Below are 21,764 nucleotides of genomic sequence, written 5' to 3' on the forward strand. Positions count from 1 at the left end.
CCTCCCTCCTCCTCATCCCTCCTCCCTCCTTCCCCTCCTCCCCCCCACTCAACTCTCCCTCCCTCCCCTCATCCCTCCCTCCCCACCTCCCCTCTTCTCCTCCCCTATCCTCCTCCTCACCTCTCTCCTCCTCCCCTCCGAAAAAATTCCGAAAACAAATATGGTTAGGTTAGTTTCGTTAGGTTTGGTTAGGTTAGGTTAGGTTATGTTTGGTTAGGGTAGGTTAGGTTTGGTCAGGTTATGTTTGGTTAGGGTAGGTTATGTTTGGTCAGGTTATGTTAGGTTAGGTTAGGTTAGGTTAGATTAGGTTAGGTTAGTTAGGTTATGTTTGGTTATGTTTGGTTAGGTTAGGTTAGGTTTGGTTAGGTTAGGTTAGGTTTGGTTAGGTTAGGTTTGGTCAGGGTAGGTTAGGTTTGGTTAAGTTTATGTTTGATTAGGGTAGGTTAGGTTAGGTTTGGTTAGGTTAAGTTAGGAATATATATAGTTAAATTGCGGCAACGCTGTATACTAGATGTCACGTCGATATAAAAAAAAATCATCTATTTCGAAACTGCCAAAAGTCTAAAAATGTATTATATTGCATGGCGGCGGCAACACTGTACGCTGGACGTCACGCGATCCGTATATCAGGATTGGCTGGTTTCTAGCGACGGGATACCTACTTGGGTTTTCGGGTATACTCGGATATGCTCGGATATACTCAAATCCACTGAGTTAGCGTTCTCGATATGTAAGAAGGTCAACTCAATAATTCAGTCTTTTCACTACTAGATGGCGCCACTGTACATAATACTTCAGTCTTTTAATGTAGATTCCCCTTTTTACCTCTGTTAACCCACCCAGGGCCCCATTATCCCCAACTTTCCAGAATGTTTATCGGGTTGTTGAAAAATATTACAAGTCCAAAGCCAACCCAAAGAAGGTTAAGCCAAGTGGTCCAACCTAAAGATAGAATAAAAATCCAACCCAAGAGGGTCAACCTAAGAGAGCCAACCTAAGGCCAACCCAACGACTAATCAGACCCTCCGGAATCGTTTGCGATACGATTTGATCGTTGAACCGCAAAAATTCAACATTTTACCAAAAGTAATTCTCGAAAATGGTACACCTGCCCACAAAACGTTTATCGTTATGTATCTCTTTTACATAGCCCCGTACAAGTCTTTGATAAAAATGCCTGGGTGCTGTTAACCTAACCTAACGACACTGTGCCCGTCTATCCTACACGGTCCTTCAGGAAGAAATATAAATGTTCACAGGAGTCATAATTTTTTATTCATTTCAATTCAAGACATGGCATATTTACACTAGTACCTACATGCTAGGAATCTACGATATCACATACATTTATCAAATATAAGGAAATATACTTGGAATGCACAATAATGCACATGTATATTGTCTACAGATGCCTGTGTACAACTTTTTTTCCTATATTCGGACAATGGTTGGTTATAAAAATAATATCATTAGAGGAGTCACTTTTATAATAGAGTGGGAATAATGCAAGAAATACTTTGGAAGTATTTTAGATGAAATTAACTTTTGAAAGATACCAAATTAAACGTACACAATATAATTCTATAGGAACTGAAAATTAAAATGTTTTCAATTTTCATCTAAATCTGAATTATAGTTGTACCCATTTATAACATATTTATAGCTGAATACTTTAATTAATAATAATAATAATAATCAGAAAACTATTTTTTGTGATAAATAGTTAATAAAATATATGACTATATAAATATATGAATAATTCATTCAAACTCTTTCTCGCATTAAACCAACTCTATCATTGCACAAGCATTTTAACTTTTTATTTTCAAACCACTCGCAGGCAACAAACGTTATTGTTCTAAAGACATATTGCTCTGTATAAATTAATACTTGAAGAGAACAAGCTAAAGTAGAGAAGAAAAATGATTTTCATCGTCAAGTTCAAGTTGGACTAATATTTCTCATCACGAATATTGGAACTCCAGTTGTTCTGAAATTCAAATCTTAACTCAGTTTAAACTTCATTTGTATAGATATTACACATTTATATTTTCAAAGGTCCCCATGTCCTTTTGTTTGAGAATCTGGTGCTCAACTTATCAGTTTTCTAATTTATTATGAAATCATTAAAAATACATTTTTAATGTATTACATGAAATATTGATAACAACAATTTTTAGTAATCCACTTTAGAAAATATTACACCAGACATCATACTCAAAAATATCATTATTTGAATGGATTTTTTTGAGACAAGAAGGATTTCATGAATATTCAAGAGAGGGCAGGTATATTCATTCTTTGCAAAGATTTAATGAGTTTTTTGTTAAAATCAACAGCCAATAAATAAGAAAAATAAATAATTTTTGGTAACATGTGCTTATAGTCTAAGAGCTCACAATGAAAATAATGATATGATGCAACAAATGAAACTCTCCTTATTACTTGAAAAGCAATCATACAAATTCATTCATGGAGAATAAAGCGCCACCTAGCCAGTTCAGCTGAATACATTTCCACAGACTTCAAGTCAGGAATTGAAAATTTTCCGATGTCAGTGAAGTTGTATTTTATAAAAATTTGTTCAATGACAAAGAAAAACTTTGAATTTTTTCAAAAATATTATTGATCACCCAATGAAACCATATTTTTTTAATACAGATATGGATTTTGACGTATTGGCCATCTATTTTTGAATTCTTCATCAATCAAGTGACTACTTTTCCAAGTTTTATATTTTGTCAAAATATCAATTTTTTTTTAATGGCTTCCAAGTTTTGCTGTGATCTCCAAACGTTTCAAGTGCAACTGTGGCAGTCATCTTCAGTGGCTTTGTCGTTGTCAACTGAAACTCACGTCAAAAAGAGTACTTCGACCACGCCACTGAACACTTTAATGAATTGAATAAAAACACTTTTGTCTAATTACCATTAATTAATTTCATTTATACGACTGGTTTCGAGTTCAAACCCCCCATATCAAGTATAAAACTGAAATGTGAACTTTGAAAACTCGGTTATATCGTGAGTTTTTAGGTAAGAAGGAAGGACAGGTAGTTGAACGAACCAGGGTGCCAACTTTAAAATTCAACACTGAAGATAATAGGGGTTGTTGAACTTATAAATTCAATAGTGTAGGATTTTGAGGTAATCTTTACTTATCTTGTGTTTTGATTCTTGAAGATGTTTATACATTGTAGATTTTTTGTCCAAATAGACGTGTTCACGGACCTTGACGTCAAAATTTCTACCGGTTTGGCTTGCAGAGCAGAGTTCACATTTCAGTTCTATACTTGATAATGGGGTTAACCCGAAACTGGTCGTATAAATAAAATAAACTAGTGGTAATTAGACAAAAGTGTTTTTATTCATTTCATTAAAGTGATCATGAATTACCACAAAATAAACAAGTCATCAATCACACCTATCACGCCACTGAAGATGACTGCCGCAGTTACAGTTGAAACGTTTGGAGATTATAACCAAAGAAGATCACGGCAGAACCCGGAAGCCAATCAAAACATTGACGCCAGCCGTGAAAGCCTACATTCCTATGTCAAATATCTGTTCCCTTAATAGTTAAACGAACGTGACAAGTTTTTTGAAAAATAAAGGTTTCTGCTTCGACAACTTCTAGCAGTATTCTCGTTTTTCAGCCATCCTTTGTCTTCTGATAATTTATATCAATATTTTTAAAGAAACAAAATTGCTAAAACGGTACTTAATGCTAGTCACCCAGTAAGAAGAGTTTTCATATAAAAATGTTCAGTGCATCTTATCTTTTTTATTTTCTCTTGCTAGCTTTCACTTTTATGCAACGCAGTAATCAACTAGTTTTAAATACTTGTACACACTAGACAATCACATGATTATAAAAATTAATGATATAAAACATAAAAAGAATTGTATAATAATAAAAATTATTGTTTTGAAACAGTATTTCAAACATTAATAATAAAAAACATATTTCATAAAAGTATTCAACAACAAATTCGAGAAAAAACGAAACAATTATAAATAGGTTTCCCGATACATGCTATAAAAATTTACATTGGTATCTATACAGACTCGTGTATTACAAGTAATACATAATATCATAATTATTCAAATCAATGAAAGTCTACCAATTGTAAATATATTTGATAAACCTCATTCTTTAACGGTTGATAAAACAATTTTTCAATAATAAAAATTCCAAATTACAGTTTTGTGTAAAAATTCTGAGTCAATAATATTTTTGGTAAATTTTCGTTATGTGGACACCCGGCGATTTTGAAAAAATGTTTGACTGTACTTACGTATTTTGATGCGTTGATTACGAATCCGAAAGAAAAAAAGGGGCGCTCTCCCTTATTTAGAAAGTTACGGCCCTTCAAAGTTCACAAAAGGGCAACTTTTCAGCCTTCTTTTTCACTAAATAAACTATTTAAAAACACAAGCATTTATTCACTAGGTCACCTTTACACCTTATTCCTCCTTCTTTAACACTTTTCACTTCAATAATCAACATTTTTCTTATAAAAAACTTAATTTGAAAACGAATGCTTCTCCTGGTGACTTTATTCTATTTTTAGGTTAGTTACTAGTGACATTTCAGAAAAAAGCAGTTGTTATTTACCGTCGCCTACTATTTCAAATTCGTAATACACCACCAAAAATCAATTTACGATCTAAAGAATGAAGGTAAAAAACATTTGAATTACTTCAGGAATATGGACTGCATCAGTCGTACCAACCATATCATTAATCTTCAAAACGTAAAATACAGTGATATGTACCCAAAAAGCAGCTCCGTACATTTTTTAACATTTTTATAAGAAAAATGTTGATTATTGAAGTGAAAAGTGTTACAGAAGGAGGAATAAGGTGTAAAGGTGACCTAGTGAATAAATGCTTGTGTTTTTAAATAGTTTATTTAGTGAAAAAGAAGGCTGAAAAGTTGCCCTTTTCTGAACTTTGTAGGGCCGTAACTTTTTAAATATAGGAGAGCGCCGCTTTTTTCTTTCGGATTCGTAATACGCATCAAAATACGTAAGTACAATCAAAAATTTTTTCAAAATCGCCGAGTGTCCACATAACGAAAATTTACCATCTTTTTATTAAAAAAGGTGTATCTGATTCACCACAAAAAATTCATTGACTTGAATAACCATGCTTTTGTTAGATGTAAATGGAGGTTCAACAGAATTTCTATGACATTCAACGTTCAGCTTTGAGAGCTGCATAACAACTTTGACAGACTCTAACTGGCTTCAGTATGCGTAGACGAGATATTTCACATTCAAACTTGCTGCACTTTGAACAGAATACCTGTCGGCAATTCCTACAATGGTGCTTTCTCTCATATATTGTGAATTTATTGCTGCATCCAGCACAGTAATCCGCCCCTTCATCTTTCAACCAATGATCGGCAGCTCTTCCCGGGATGTCACAAACACTCCAAGAAAATACTCTACCTCGAGTATCACCCACGTACACGCAACGGTGATCTCTAAAAATAAATAATAATCGAATAATTATACACAGAAACATACCCCCTACAAGACTGAAATTCAGGGGCTATGTTACCAACATAACAATTAAAATTGTGGCAGCAGGTGCAACTTATATAACACTTTCACAACTACTATAAGAAAAACCTTTAGAGGAACTGATACAAATTTCATTTTTGAAGATATATTCAAGTGATGTTGGTAATTTTATGACAAGAGCAAAAAGACCTTAGTCAAAAATCGGTTGAACACATTCCATGGAAATGTATCGGTATCTCAAGAGTGTGCACATTATTCAGATAAATCAATTGATGCTATAAAATTATTCTACCGAGTACCAGATTTCTCAAATATATCAACATGAAAGGCCAAACTCTTGAAACAATGGGACATTTTCATCACCTCTCAAGTGATTGTATCATCAAAAAATATCTGTCTCTGAAATTGAGAGTATGTTATACAATTAGCAAAACAGTTTTACTTACTTTGATACTGCCAAAGCTGTCACAGAAGCAGGTTCGGCATTATCTTTTCTGTCGTAAGCTGTGTGCATGGTGAGTTTACTTCTAAATACCAACTGTCTCTGCCATTTGAAACCTGAAATGTTTAAATAAAACAATACACTGCTTCTAACAAAGTTTTGCTTCAAGGTACTCTTGATTGATAGGACTTGTAAGGACAGGAACATCTTTTCTTTTTTCCCTGTATGTAAATAGATAATTTATTGATTATGAAGTAATCAATACAAAGCAGGATTGTTTACGTTTAGATTTTCCTACTGATGAATTTTCCTACTGAAAATAGTTCAATATTGTCAGCCTACATTAATAATTTGTTGAATTTTGGTTAATTTCAAACATATTTTCAGTAGAATCGATTGATGTACTATCAGAATCTTTTCGATTTATGACAGAAAAATATGAAAGTGTGATCAAAAATCGAATGAGCAGAAATAAAATATCCTTACCGGGTCTAAGAGAGTTCAATGGATTAATTGGTTTCTTTTTGGCTTCAGAAATCATAACAAAAAAATCTGTGAGGCTTGTATCTGATTTGCTAGTTCTCATTCCTGATCCATCATCCACGTCAATGCTGGCACACTCGGCGCTATTACCGCCTGAATAAAAAAAAATTAAAATTCAATTTTTGTCAACCTCGAAAAAAAGGAGTTTATCAATTTGACATATATGGTATGTAATATCATTGACACTACGATATTTTCACATTTACTTCGATAGTATTCAATGCCAGGTATGAAATAATAAATAAATAAATAAATATATATTGTTATGATAAGTTTTTGATAAGATTATTCTGTTTTCAAAGTTAAAGATTTTCATATTTCAATTAGTTGAATGTTAAAAGTTTGCATTTATTTTAGTAGTTAAAAGTTAAAAGTTTGTATTTATTTTGATAGTTCAATGTTAAAGTTTTTCATATTATTATTAATTTGATGTTAAAAGTTCACATATTTTGTTAGTTCAGTGTTGAAAGTTTGTGAAAATCAAAGTTATTCTTAGATGTTTAATTTTATTAGAAAGCCAGATACTTTACCTTTATTCAAATTCTTATCTGTATAATTGGAGTAATGTTCATGCCCAGATCTGGCAAAGTTGTGACTTATCAGTATTAGAGTATTTCAGATCATTTCCAAACAGCACAACTAACCAGAAACCATCAATCATCGGGATAAATACACTGAAAACAGTAAAGACATTAATACAACATAATAACATACAATAAAACAGATTTACACTACAAATTAATAACAAAATCAATTAACACTGACATTAGGAATTTTATCTGAAAAATGGTAAGAACACTCAGTACATGATTTGGATGCAACTAAAGAGTAGCCAATCAGATTGATGAATTGAAAAGGAGGTGTTAACTTCTGAAAAATGATGAATTTTGGATTCAAAATTAGAAAAATTCAAAACAAAATGTGATGAAATGTAATCAAAATTAATCATTATTAGTATTAGTGAAAATTGGGTAACAGAAATCGTAGATATAATATGTGTGAACAGTAAAAAGTGTCAAAATTGAAGAAATTTCAAAATTATTGTCATGAAGAGTAGCAGGCAGGAAAATTTTGTCTGGTTGCCAGGGGTGAATCAATAATGAGGAAGAGAGAAGCTTTTGAATTGTCCAGACGCGAATTTTTTTGAAGAGCTGTTAGAAATAAAAAGGGAAAAGAAAGAGACAAGGCCGTTTTGCATGTTCTTATCAATATAAAACCATCAATAGGAGCCAGAATATAAATAATAATAACGAGAAAGGATACTTACTGGAGATTTTAGAGTGTCTGGAAGAATTCAAAATTCCAATCAGGGGAAAACCAATCCAGGGAAGCTGTACCAGTTTTGAGGTATTACAATATCATTTATAATTCCCAATCCATAAGAAAAATACATTTTGAAAATCTTGAACAATTCATAACCTCCAAATCGAATCAAAAGTTTTCCAGTCAAAAGTAAATTCCAGTGTGAAAATCACAACTTCTGAACTTTTATTTATCAACGAACTTCATCATTTTATTTACAAGAACTATTATTGGATTTGATATTGGGAAAATTTGAAAAATTCACTGGCATTTAGCACAGATATTTTTAGAATCGTTTCCCACGCACAAACCACAGACATCTTAAGTTTTCAAGTAACTATTACACGTAAATTTAACTGTACGGAACACAATTCTAAGAATATTTTTGTTTCAAATTTAACATTTACTGGAACATTTCTTAGCATAAGGTATTTTTTTTAACTTTGAGACAAAGTTTTATTGAGACAATATATATATATATATATATATATATATATATATATATATATATATATATATATATATATATATATATGAAAAAAAAATTAAAATGTCCGTTTTCAAACTGGCTTTGGCCGCGGCGAGACAATTGTTTTTCCTACTCCTACCTTCACTTTTTCTGAAACCACCAAGCACCCTCGATCTTCTCCGTCTCTCAGGAGCTACAGGAGGTGCACACTCTTCGGTATCACTGCAAGTTTCCTTTTCATCTGCTGTTCACTTCTCCATTCCTTGGTGCTGCTATCGTTACTTTTTTGCCTATCCATAGAACTTTTCACATTTTCTTCGGATAAACTGCTCTCAAAACCTGATTTCATGAGACTACCTAGAATAGGAAATTTAATGGAAACTTATAATTTGGAAATTCATGGGAAATATTCTACATGCATATCACAATTTACAGATTTCACCATAGATTATCTTTGTATCAACTTAAAAAACGAGCGGGGGATATTTCTTGTGAAATTCTTTCTTCTACATTAATAGATTATAAAAAGGGTGTTCCAACTAAAACTTGACCATCCTTTGTGTCAGTATTGGACGTGTGATTGAAAATTTTAAAGAAGTCAATTTTCATTTCACCGGTAAAAGTCACTCTTTTTGGCGACACTTCACTAATATATCACCACAGCCGTTTAAGTAGTATGTCCTAGTGTTTACGTTTTTTTCCAAGTTAACCCCCCTTTTTGATCCAAAATGAAGAGAAATTTAAATTCCTGCAGTTTTTTAACCATTCACTCAATTGAAAAAAATGTTATAGTGAACTGAAACAATAAAATTGCTCACTCATAGATCCAGTACTGGAAACGTTGATTTGCTTGACAAGTCAATGGTGTATGGGAGAAGGTTTAGTTGCACTTTCATTACAAGGTTTTGATGATTTAGACTCTACCACAGGTTTGCAAGAAGTTGTAATGATTCTTTCTTCCTCAGGAACTTGAACATAATCTATTGACCACATCTAAAAGTAAATGTTTAATATATCAAGAACTACATTATTTGCCTAAATAATTATTTCTTGTAGCAAAGAAAACAAAATATGTAATAAGTTTACAAATTCTCACTCGAGTCACTCCACCAGTTGAACCAGTCATGATTACATTCAAGTGGTCCCATTCGTGAGTTTGTGAAAATGCTACACACAAAATTTGTTGCATTCTATCGGCTCTTCCTACGCATGTATTTACATTTGATAATTCATCGCCATTTATACTCCAGACATGCAACCTGAAAAAAATATAAAAATAAAAGGTAGCATTAGAGCAATATTCATTTCAGCAATGATTTTTTTATCCATATTCACACAAATAATCCATACTGTTAAATAACACAAATGAAAAGTGAAAAAAGATATCATCATATTACAAATCGAAAATAAAGAAATTGGAAAAAGAAACTAAAAGAACCTGGAATAGAATAAATAGTGAATCAAATATAGAAAAGGTGAAATCATAATTCAGCACGACATTATTATTTTTGGTTTAGTTAAATAGTATAAACAAGGGTGACAAGTTTTGTGATTTATCAACAACAGTTACCAGCAAATTTATTCTGCTAAAAATTTACAAAAGTGGTAAGTTATGAAAGTATGATGAAGATTCCTATACAAATGCTACTTAGTCAATGCTATCAATCCTATGTAACCGGATTTTCTTGAAGGGATCCAACATCAAAATAACCCTGCATGAAATGAAGTAAAATTGAAATCAGCAGAGTAAACAGAAATTTTAGGTATACACAGATGTATAGAACTAACCAAGTGGCAGCACAGGTTGCTATGTCTCCAGTTAAATCATTGACTGTGACTGCCGTCACTGGTCCCGTGTGACCTCTGAGCTGCCTGACAAAAACTCCTCGAGACAAGTCCCATATGATCGCCGTGCAATCTCTCGAACCAGATATGATGACGTTGTAAGCCGGACTAGCTGCGAGGCAAGTAATGGCATCAGTATGGGCATACAAATTATGTTTGATGCTCAGATTCTTCTACCTTGATTCATATTCCCACACTGTCACAACCTGTTTTCCAAAAATTATTGTTGAAATTAAATATTTTCGTAGTCGACACAAATATTTCAGGATTAAATAAAAGAAACTGTTGCTTACCGAACTGGTACCTGCTGTAACAATCAACTTGGGAGACGGACAAACGCAAGCTAAAATCTCCTCGTTATTTTGTATCACACTTTCAGATACAAAAACAGCTTTGTCACTTTCGTAGTTTCCTATCTTTAATGAATGGTCTGCGAAGCCCCAGGCCACATATTTGTTGAATAAAGGAGGCATCAACACCTTAGTTTGTTCGACTGCCAGGACAGTTCGTTCTATATGTAATATTTGACCTACAGATCTCTTCACTTCTGCAATGAAAATCTGAATCAGTATGAAATATTTTTCAACATTTTGTAAAAGTTATGGAAAATGAGAAATTTTCCGTAGTTACCGTAGAATTATTCCCCATTTCGCGGTGTTGAAGGCATTTTTGACATCTATTAGATATATTACATCTACCTAACCTAACGTAACCTAAAACAGTTACCGATATCAAGAACGAACGTAGTTCGTTGAATGAATGAATGAATGTTGAATTTAAAAAAAGTTTTCATTCTGAACTTCCAACCTGACCCCGAATTCAGAACGAACGTATTTTCGAATATTTCATTTAAAAAAATATTCATTTCAACATGTGACAGAGCAGATTATCCGTCACGACCTACTTTCAAGAGTGGATACATCTTAAATGTAACTGTTGTCCCGCCATCTGAAATGAAGTAGCCGAAGCTTTGGCTCCTAACACAGAAACCGTGTTCAAAAAGAAATAAAACAGTCTGCTTTTCATGTTATTGACGTATGTTGGCATTCTCTGAAAAGAATAATTTTTTTGACATAGAAACGTTATTAAACTCTTTCTCTTTCTATTTTAGTCAACTAGTGAACCCGAGGTCAAACGATGAGAAATTGTTTTTCATTTTACGTTTAAGCGAATACAACGATCTTTCATATCACCTCATCCTGTTGGTTTTTCCATGTGTAAAACAATTATCAACAGGGAATTCATGAAAATTCAAGGGAGGAATAGGTTAAAGTCGGATATGCCAAGGTCACTAACACTGACGCCTTGCATCTTGCATGACAACGATAACACACCCATATTATCTACAAATACTTAATAATCCGATAAAACGTTCGCGTACTTTCGGCTCATCAATTCATAATTATCGTAACAGATAGGTATTCAAATGAAAGTTAATTAAGCTCAAACTGCAGACCCACTAGAACAGGGGTTCCCAATCTTTTGTAGTCTGCGGCGCAGTTACATGTTTAATTTTTTCACGGCGCCCTGTCTTAGCTAATTATTTGAAGAATACAGTCGAAAGAAATAGGTACCTACAATAATAGTAGTTAGGTTAGGTTAATCGAAACGAAATTAAAACACCACTATAAAATTGACTTTTTTATTATAAAAGAATTTAAACTGAAAACAACAATTGAAGAAACGACAAAGAAGAGAAAACGACAGAAGAAAAAACAAAAATTAAATATGATATTTACTCAGTCAGTTCAATGTGAAGGATGAGCTTGGTGCTCTTCGCACAGTTTTTCAAAGCGGGGAATAAGACTTGACACTGCTACTCTCATTTCTTGCTCCACATTGATCCTTGAGCGATATTTCTTCTTTATCACAGCTACAGCTGAAAACCCAGCTTCACATAGATATGATGTTGCAAACGGAATGAAAATTTTTAATGTTTTGTTTTACTTCAGTTTTGAAGCTGCTGTCGCAAGAGAGTTCAATGAGACTCTCTTCATCTTGTGATGTAAATCCTTTAAGACTTTGGGCATGGAAAGGATCTTGGATCCACGCAATTTTTTCAACATCATCATCTGCAAAGTACTTTGAAAATCATTCGGTGAGCTTCGCTAGGTGTTCCGTGAAAAGGACGATCAGGTCTTGTGAGACAACCAGTTCATTTGATGCCGCATATTTATAAAATTGCGGGAAGTAATCTTGACAGCCACCTTCATTCAACTTTTTATCCACAACTGCAGTTTCTTTCTAAACGCCGCAATCCTCTCCAATGCGTGTTGTTACCTTGCAAAGACAAATTCAAATTGTTTAATTTCTCAAATACATCGCATAAATATGCTAGTTCTAGCATAAAATCAGGTTCAGTGAAATATTTGGCATTTTCTTGACGTTCTTGCTGTAAAAAAGTGCGAATTTCATCGCGTAATTCGAACACACGAAATAAAACATTTCCACGTGAAAGCCATCGTGAATTACAGTAATACAGCAGGGATGTGTGTTCAACTCCCATATCTGTGCATAGTTTTTTTAAAAGTCTGGCCTTTAGAGGCCTAGTTTTTATGTAGTTTACCGCACTAATTACACATTCCAGTACTTGGTTCAGTTCAGAGCTCATTGATTTGGAAGCCAGAGCTTCCCTATGAATGATGCATCGCATTCGGCGCTTTTTTACGAATAAGCGCTTGAACTCCCCCATATTTGCCATACATGGATCGAGCATCATCACTACATACACCGATACACTTTCCCCAATTCAAACCATTTTCTGTAATAAACTTGTCTAAAATGTCAAACAAGTCTTGGGCTTTCGCACTACCGGTGATGTTTTTGCAGAATAAGAAATCTTCGACAATTGTATTGTCAGCCGGAAAGCGTACGTAGCAAATAAGATGTGCATCATCGTTACTGTCAGTAGCCTCGTCAAGTTGCAAACCAAAATCCTTACTTTTAATTTTTTCTATCAATTGGTAATTGAGATCCTCAGCAATGTCATGGATTCTTCGACTGATAGTATTGTTAGATAAGGTTATCTTGGAAATTAATTTTTCAGCTGACTCTCCCACCATAATATTCACCATGTCGAGATCAGCCGGTAGAATAAGCTCTTCTGCAATAGTATGAGGCTTTTTGCATTTTGCCACCCTGTATGCCACCTTGAATGATGCTAATAGTGCGTTTTTAGGTACTGAGGCCTGCTGAGTGAATACGTTTTTTGTTCTATTTAAATTTTTTAATTTCCGGTGAAAAAAATCACGCGATTTATCAGTCATAGTTGGATTAATTGTCTCGAGATGTCGCTTCAACTTACTTGGAAGCATACTTTCGGATGATAGTATTTCCATACAAAGCACACACTGCGGTTTATCTTCATTGTTTACTTCTATTGAAGTAAAACCAAAGTTCAAATAGCTATCATCGTATTTACGATATTTCCGCTTCTTTGCTTCCCCGCCGCCACTAGTAGATTCTTTATCACTATCATTTGAACTACCGGCTTGTTTATTTAATAAAAATCTGTTCATTTTGTGTGAGGTATTTGAAGAAAAATACAGCGAAACAAAACAACAAACAAAACGTCCGTCGCTGGGCACACTATAGGACTATAGGTAAATAAACGGGCATTACGATGCGAGCGCGGGCGGGTCAAGACGTGGGAGGGGTAGAGTATCAACGGTGTTGAAGCGCGTAGGTACTTTTTGGCGAGCGAACGACGCGACGCGACTGCGAAAAAAGATTTCTACGACGATATGTTCGTTTCCGATGCGAACACTCAAAAAGGGTATCCGCTAATTTTGTGGTGTCCAATAATTATAGGATCGACTTACGGCGCCCTTATTTACTTTCTACGGCGCACCAGGGCGCCGCGGCGCACACTTAGGGAACCCCTGCACTAGAAAGAAGAGTCGTTAGTTATTAAGGTAATAAAAAGAAAAATATTCGGCACATTTCTCTCCTACATTCGTTTTCTTTAAACCGGTTACCTGCCTGCATTATGTGTTTCCCGATTTCAGTCAATTCAGTGCTTGGTTGCGTGTAGGACTTGATTGTCTCTCGTACAATATTTATCTTATCATCCATCACAAACGCAACAGTTTCGTTTGTTGTAATTTTTATTTAATTCTTGAAATCATTTTATCATGAGTGCGACAATTCCGATAACATCGTTAAAATTTAATCTTCAACTTTAGAGTCAAAATCAATTTTTTAACTTTCAGTTTCGATTTTAAACTCAACATTTCGGTTTGGGCGACAAAATCAGGATTTTCATTCTCAATTTCAATATTGATATTTTGACTTCAAGCTCGTAATCTGTCGAGTATTTGGGTCGAAATTTCATTTTTTAACTTGTATTTTCGACTTCATACTCAATATTTCGACTTTCAACTCTTAATTCAAATTTCTAGTTTAAACACAATTATGTCATCAAAATCTAATTTTTTTTCTACTTCTGACTAATTGGCCCAAGGTTTTGACTCAAATATTCCACAGTCAAACGAGGAGCAAAAATTTGATCAGTGAGGTAGTAAAGCAACTTATTGATTTAAAGAAGATCACATGGAGCCCAAAATAAGCATAAAATGATGACGTAGCCTGATTCAACAAAATGTTATTTCCATCAAATGAAGAGAAAAATTTGAGAACAGTAAAAAATTAGCCTGAAACTATGCTGATATTATTTCTTGAAAATAATTGCAAAAATCCAAAGTCGTTCTGCTAGCTTAAAAGATGTGTTTCTAATGGAGTTCTCATGTAAGTTTCAGTATAGTCGGCAACAAAACATAATTCCGTGACAGTTTCACGTTACTCGTGTTCTAGCGAAAATAGTATCATTAGTTCAAAATTGGAAGTAGGTACACTTTAAAAAACTATTGTTGATGCTTTAAAACTGGATCAGGCTACAATTCGATATAATATTTCATCAGTCTTGAAAATTATTAGTGTGAACATAATCTTAATTTCATTGAAAGATCATATTGTCAAATGAAATGAAAACGTTTTTTTGACTATTTGATTTGAAATGATCAATCAATTCCAATTGAAAACTTTCTGAATTATCGTTAACAAAATACTCATTACATTATCATTTAGATAAATATTTCGCAATGTATTTTTTGTTGTTGTTCATCAAAAATAATAATTATGATATACGAATACTAAAATCGCATGACTTCTTCAATGTGGTATGCATGTTTGATAACAATTGATATTGAATATCTTGCATTTGTTGTTTTGAAGTTTCTATTTTCACACGACAAGGACAAATGTTGCATAACATAACAGAAAGCAGAACCGTTCTTAATCTTGATCTGGGGCTGAAGCCCTAGGCTAGACCCTATAAAGCTGTAATATGTTCAATGTTTTTAGAGATATGCCAAATTGACATTTAAAGGATTGATGATAAAATTAGCAGGTGGAAACTCGACAGAAATTATATCAGACATTTTCGATTGTTGCAATTTGTGCATATAATTTTTTTATGTTGATTCGTTTACAAGTGAAAGTATTACAAACTGAAATTTTCATAGAAATTTGAACTTTTTCCACAATGTAATGATATTCATTTTGAAATATATAAATTTACCAACCAAAATAAATATTTTAAATAGGTACGGGTAGGTACAGGTGAACTTGCCGGTAATATCAATAATAATACTTGAAAGTCTTCGCACCGTGCTGTGTTTACAATCTTCAACAAAAACGTCAATTCGGTATATCTTTGAAAGGATACTATATTTTTTCTAACTGAAATTTCCTTTCCTTTCTATCGATCTCATTCAAGATTTCTCAAAACAATAGACTTTCGTACCAGAGTAGTACCACTGAATAAGATGTATTTCTGATCGAAACATCGCTACTCATCATTAGAATATTAAAATACCAATGCAGTGTATCCGAGTTCTATTTTCAGATAGTTCACTGTCATTGAGATGGTTAAAATAGTCATGAATTCGCTTGATCCTTATATTTCTCGTTTAAGACAGAGATTTAGGTTTAGGAACACTCTTTGCAATTGTTTCTGATGAATAATTTATCAGTGAATCATCACTTTGTAGATATTGTAACCTTTTTTCAGATTCCACCATTCCTGAAAAAACTATTTTGTCAAAATGACCATTTTTTCTAATAATCACAAAACAATCAGAGATAAAGAATTTTTTCACTGAAATACCGAGATGAAGAAAATTTTTCCCATTTTTAATTTTTCTGCGAAAGTGGGTATTTTTTCAAAACTTCATTCGTTTCAGACTCATCTGAAAATCAGTTTTTTCACTACCGAGGTTTGAACTCAATGATGAAAGTTAAATCTGTTCTGTTTTTGGTTCAGGCACAATATTTCATCATAAATAGCGGCGGACACTTTTTGAAACACATTATGGGGGTAGTAGGTTCCTTTGAAAATTTTATATTATAACTCTTTTCATTCAAAAGTAATCAGTAATCTATGAAGAGAAGAGTTGAAATTGTTACTTTTCCCTGGGACGCAGATGAAAACCCAACGTAACTGGCAGCGACAGTACAAAGTCATAGTGAACGTATTTTTTTGTATAAAATCTTTCGTAATTATATTTTAATAGTATTGAACTGAATTGTCTCTCGCCATTTCTCTCGGCTATATATTTTTTCATTGTGAAATTTTTATTTTTTTCACATTAAACGAATTAATGGATATCTCAGTAACTACAGATAAGTCTACTAATACTTCACTCATGAAAAAATTTGACTCCAGTGAGAAAGTCATAGTTTTCGAGTTGTTTTTAAAAAGAAAAAAATGATAAACTTACTTAATAAATATTCTACAGCAGTAATATTTTTGGTATGTTTTAACTACAACTTCTGATATTTCTATTATTGTTCAAAATATTTTAGAACATCTCAGTGTTATAATGATTATAGATATAGACAAAAAATTTATATCTGTCCTAAACTGTAAAGAGTATAGCGGTAACAAACTAAGAAATACAATCTGCCCCTGTCGGTTTCAAGACTATAATACCATGTAAGATACCATGGAAGTATTTCCTTTCAGAAGACCAAAAATATTTTCAACTCTATATCTTTCTTTCTCAGAATAGTTGCAGAAGGTAAATCGGTAACACCTCTCAACAAAGTTGAACTTTTATCCCCTATTACCAATCCAGACAAAGTTGCCTGTGTGGGACTTAATTATAGTGGACATTGTGAGGAGCAAAATATACCACTACCTCAAGAACCAATGATCTTCAGTAAATTCTCTTCTTGTATCGTTGGACCTTTCAGCAATGTCGAGATACCACCAATCACAAACGTAAGAATTTTTTATGCACCAAAGTCGAAACCGTCAGGCCAATATGTATATTCATTTCAAATGCTGCCACCGATATTGGAATATTTGTTATCAACATTCGGTGGGTATTGAGCCAATAATGGAATTACACTTTCAAGCGATATATATTCATTCAAATGATGCGTTCAATCTATCCCAGATTGATATAACATTATCTATGCTTGAATCAAAATGAAATCAATACTGATGTTTTTTAAACTATAACCTTAGAATGATCTCAGAAGTTTAATCCCTTATATTATATGAATAATATAACACCAAAAATGCATGCATAAATTGTCATGTGTGTAACTGAATTTGTACATGAGATTGTCAGAAGCGAATATCTACTTTATAAGTAATAAATTCTTACCTTCGTTTTTTCAAGTTTCACAACACATCCACTTACTAACAACTAACAAATAACCTAAAAATTTAATACACATGTCAACCATAAAAAGGTAACTGCTGTGAAGAACAGAAGAAGGAAGATCGGCGTTGGCGTGGTTGCGGTGTTGTATTTCCGTGGTGCATTCTCATTGTCTGTTTTGCCAACTTCTCGCTCACTTTCCCAATATTGGATTCCTAATATTTACCAACTTATAAATCATCTTAATAAGTGAATTAATCACATTTGAAAATTAGTAAGTCCACATTTCCAGATTCATTTCAAATATAATAATTATAATAATAATGGTTGTTATTATCATGAAAGAAAACAGAAAAATGAAATTAGTAATTACAATATCCGTATCTTTCGTCACGTTTAAGGGCAGTCATATTATAGAATTTTCTCTGGATGTTTCGCCATCACCAATCAAATCAATATCAATGTTGTTTAAAGAATATTCACTCATCATCCATATATATTGTAGAATACTATGATTTGAAACTGGATAAATCAGCAATATATTCAGTGACTACATTTACTAGATTGGAAAGATATGAAAATAACTACCTATATAATTTTTAGGACTTATATTGGCTCAATATGTTTCTCATAATTTCAATATTTCTCTAATGGCCCAATAGGGAATTCATACTGTGGCCAATGTAGTGTGCTACTTTTGGGTTCTAAGTGGTCTACGATGTAGGCTTGTAAGACATTCATCTAGTAGTTTAACAATTGGATTTATTGTACGTATGTATTTATATGTTCCATTCTTACCTGTTAGTTTTTTATTGTATTGTAATTGCTTTTTTTTTTCATATCACCCTGTTTCATTAGAATCGTTTACCTAATTTAGTTTTGTTATTACCTACTGTTATATATAGAAGACATTGTAGAATAGTTTCACGTACCAATCCAACTGAAAACGTGTCTTGAATAAAATTTATTGTGAAAATTGTATAACTATTATCATAGCTACCAGTAGATTTAGATAACAAGTGATATTGCCAATACAATAAACATTTTCACATCAATGTTTTACAGGGTGTTGATTGGGAAGTGGAACTGGCAGTAGTGATAGGGAAAAAAGCGAAAGCAATAAGAAAAGACTAAGTCAATGACTACATATTCGGATACACAGTGGCTCAAGATATCAGTGCTAGAGACTGGCAGAAGAAACGGAACAACGGGCAATAAGTCTATGGATACATTTTGTCCTCTAGGACCGGCTGTAGTCACTAAGAACAAAGTCGATCCATCTAATCTAGCAATTAAATCTTGGGTTAATGGAGTTCAGAAACAGAATGGAAATACATCGGAACTTATATTCAAGATAGACTTCTTGGTATCTTACCTGTCTCAGTAAGTTAAAAATTGTTTTCGTATAGCTCATACATATAGTTACTTACCGTTAAAAATATAGTTATCTATAAATTATTGAACTTCTGAATGATCTAAGTACAGTGACACAGTAATGGATATATCATGAAAATAATATCAGTTTCAAGCGTTTTGTTTATAAAAAAATGAGATCTAACTCTGTGTTACGAATGGCATTCTGTAAAAAATAGGTCAAAATGGGACATTATCTCAAAAACATAGTTATCTATCTAGTATTGAACTTTTGAATATGAATGGCATGTCATAGTAATACATAGATTTTGATATCTCACAAAAATTTAAAAAAACAAGTAGAGAACTACACTTAATAGATAATAGTAGTTGGGTATGATTTATGAAACGTGTATCATACATTTTCTTGATTTGATCAGGAAGTCATTTTTTATACATCTAACTTTCGTATTTCAGAATTGTTACCCTCTATCCAGGTGATGTCATACTGACGGGTACTCCTGTAGGTATGCATAGAAACCCACCGGAATATTCTGGAGAGTGAAATCGAAGGGATTGGAAGGCTGAAAAACATGATAGTCTGATTTCTTGCAAAAGGAAGACTAAAAAGGAAATCAGAATACCTATAGAATCAGTCCGAAAGACAATATTTACGATTTAGAGGGATATACAAAAGTACAGAGACCTATGACAATAATGTTAAAAACTGCTCTCCAAATACAAGAACAGGTTTGGTTTTCATTGAATGATAGATGTCAGTTCACTGTTTCATTGTGGGAATAAGATAAATATAGAGTTTGAATAAACTTAACTCCCTAGGTTACTTAATCTACTAATTGTTGGATGAAGCTTTTTTGATGTGTGGGATTGATTATATTTGAGAATCTCTCATGTGTATTAAGTTGACACATATTCAGTGTTACTATCTGCATTCAGTTTTGAAGGCCGTCGTAGCTTGGAACTGCATTCTAATGTTTTGCCAGCACGAGTGGCTATTTTTCAGAAGTTTATTCATCTTGATGATTCATGGATCATCAAGATGAATGAACCTTTGAAGAAGCCAGCCACTCGTGCTGGCGAAACGTTCCAAACTACGATGGCCTTCAAACCCGAATGAAGATTGTAACACTGAAAATCTCGACCGCAAAAGCCTTAACCAATTTTTCACAAATATTGTTGCAACTATTAGGTATGTCATATATGTTCAAGTTATATATTATTTCTATGCTTATTTAATTTATATATTTTCTGCATTGCTCAGTCAGGCTCGTGTTCATCTTAAATTTTATCAGGACATGTTATTTCTTGACATAACCTTGTTATCCTAATAAATTGTTATTTCTATAAAAACTTTGTTTGATTTTTCAACTGTAAATGTGAAATTTGAAAAAGATATGGTTATATTGATAAATATGTCAATTTTACTGAAAAAGTTTTTTACACCTATAAAATGTATTTGCAAAAAGAGTAGCTACAATTGCTATTTTCTTTCCTAAATTTCCAAATTTATTAATACCTATGTTTTGAATTGTGCATTTACTATTAAAATAATTAACGAAAAAAGATGGGGTGGGGCAAAATTTCGGCCGTATATTCATATATTTTTTACTAATTTCGTAATATTTGCCGGTAATTGTGAATGTTCTTTGTACTTTTGTTTTAGTTTCTACCACATTAACAATTAAGATTCCATTCATATCTTTGACATTTTCACATTTAAGGTCATGTAGTTCATGCCTTCGACATGCTCCCATTATTCCAAAAATCATTGCTACCTAAAACAAAAAAAATGATTATAAAATAAAGAAATAAATGACAATAAAAAGATTCAAACCGGCGTCTTGCCAAGCCGTCAAGATCGAAGTCAACTCCTTCGCTCGCTACGCCACGAGGTACCTTAATAAGTTTTGGGAAATTAATAAAATATATCTTGCATATGTCAAATAGAAAAAGTAATTATGACAAAATAAGTATTTAAAAATATAATGTTAGGTAGATATGTACTTACTTTTATAAATAAGTATATTTCATCGGGTGCTTCGTCGATAAACGTTTTCTATTGTTCAGGTGAAAATATTTTTGATTTTTTTCCAACACATCCTTCGGACTTTCGCTTGAATAACGCTTGTAGCTTCTTATATTTTGAAATGTCTATATTATGGTTGATGTTTATCAACGATTTTATTATTGAGTAATGTGTCCATATACATATACTAGATGATTTTATAGTTTCCATCAATACTTGAAAATAGGCAATCAAAACATTTTCCGAGAATGTCGAAATATTATTTGTATTTCTCCAGTCCATAAACCGTTGATATAGTTTTTCGTACACTTTCTTAGATTTTTGGGGTAAAAGATTTTTTGTTGCATTTCCAGGGCGAGGACGCGCTAGAACTGCAGTTCAAGACCGATTTTTGGTCTTAACCGCGAGAAGACAACCGACAATCACATCACCTGAGTTGGTTAACGTGTTGCACCAGACGCACCAGGTAACCATTGGTCGTGATACTGTCAGAAATCGACTGCATGACGCAGATCTCCACAACAGAAGGCCACTTAGATGTCCACCTTTGTCGAGAGGCAATC

At 33.0% G+C, this 21,764-nt stretch overlaps 2 protein-coding genes across 2 annotated transcripts; one reads left to right on the top strand and one right to left on the bottom strand.

Annotated features, from left to right (window-relative positions):
* Window positions 1-5,976: 5,976 nt before the first annotated feature.
* Window positions 5,977-10,779, bottom strand: LOC141487557 (WD repeat and FYVE domain-containing protein 3-like; the record flags this gene model as incomplete). The annotated part of the gene is made up of 7 exons (XM_074186668.1): window positions 10,762-10,779; window positions 10,436-10,691; window positions 10,075-10,243; window positions 9,383-9,545; window positions 9,186-9,279; window positions 6,459-6,608; window positions 5,977-6,088 (listed from the first exon to the last, which is right to left on the bottom strand). Coding segments are annotated over exons 1-7 (962 nt in total), but the record flags the coding sequence as incomplete, so codon positions are not given.
* A 497-nt stretch (window positions 10,780-11,276) lies between these two features.
* On the top strand, window positions 11,277-20,525 carry LOC111504904 (oxaloacetate tautomerase FAHD2A, mitochondrial). The gene is given in 6 exon segments (XM_074186784.1): window positions 11,277-11,418; window positions 17,197-17,413; window positions 18,867-19,015; window positions 19,017-19,184; window positions 19,632-19,703; window positions 19,705-20,525. Coding segments are annotated over 6 exon segments (735 nt in total). The 5' UTR covers window positions 11,277-11,344; the 3' UTR covers window positions 19,760-20,525.
* The last annotated feature ends 1,239 nt before the right edge of the window (window positions 20,526-21,764 follow it).

The sequence above is a fragment of the Leptinotarsa decemlineata genome, unplaced genomic scaffold (genome assembly GCF_025532065.1).
Source record: "Leptinotarsa decemlineata unplaced genomic scaffold, Ldec_3_MD MMD2_P_RNA_scaffold_11, whole genome shotgun sequence".
Classification (NCBI taxonomy): domain Eukaryota; kingdom Metazoa; phylum Arthropoda; class Insecta; order Coleoptera; family Chrysomelidae; genus Leptinotarsa; species Leptinotarsa decemlineata.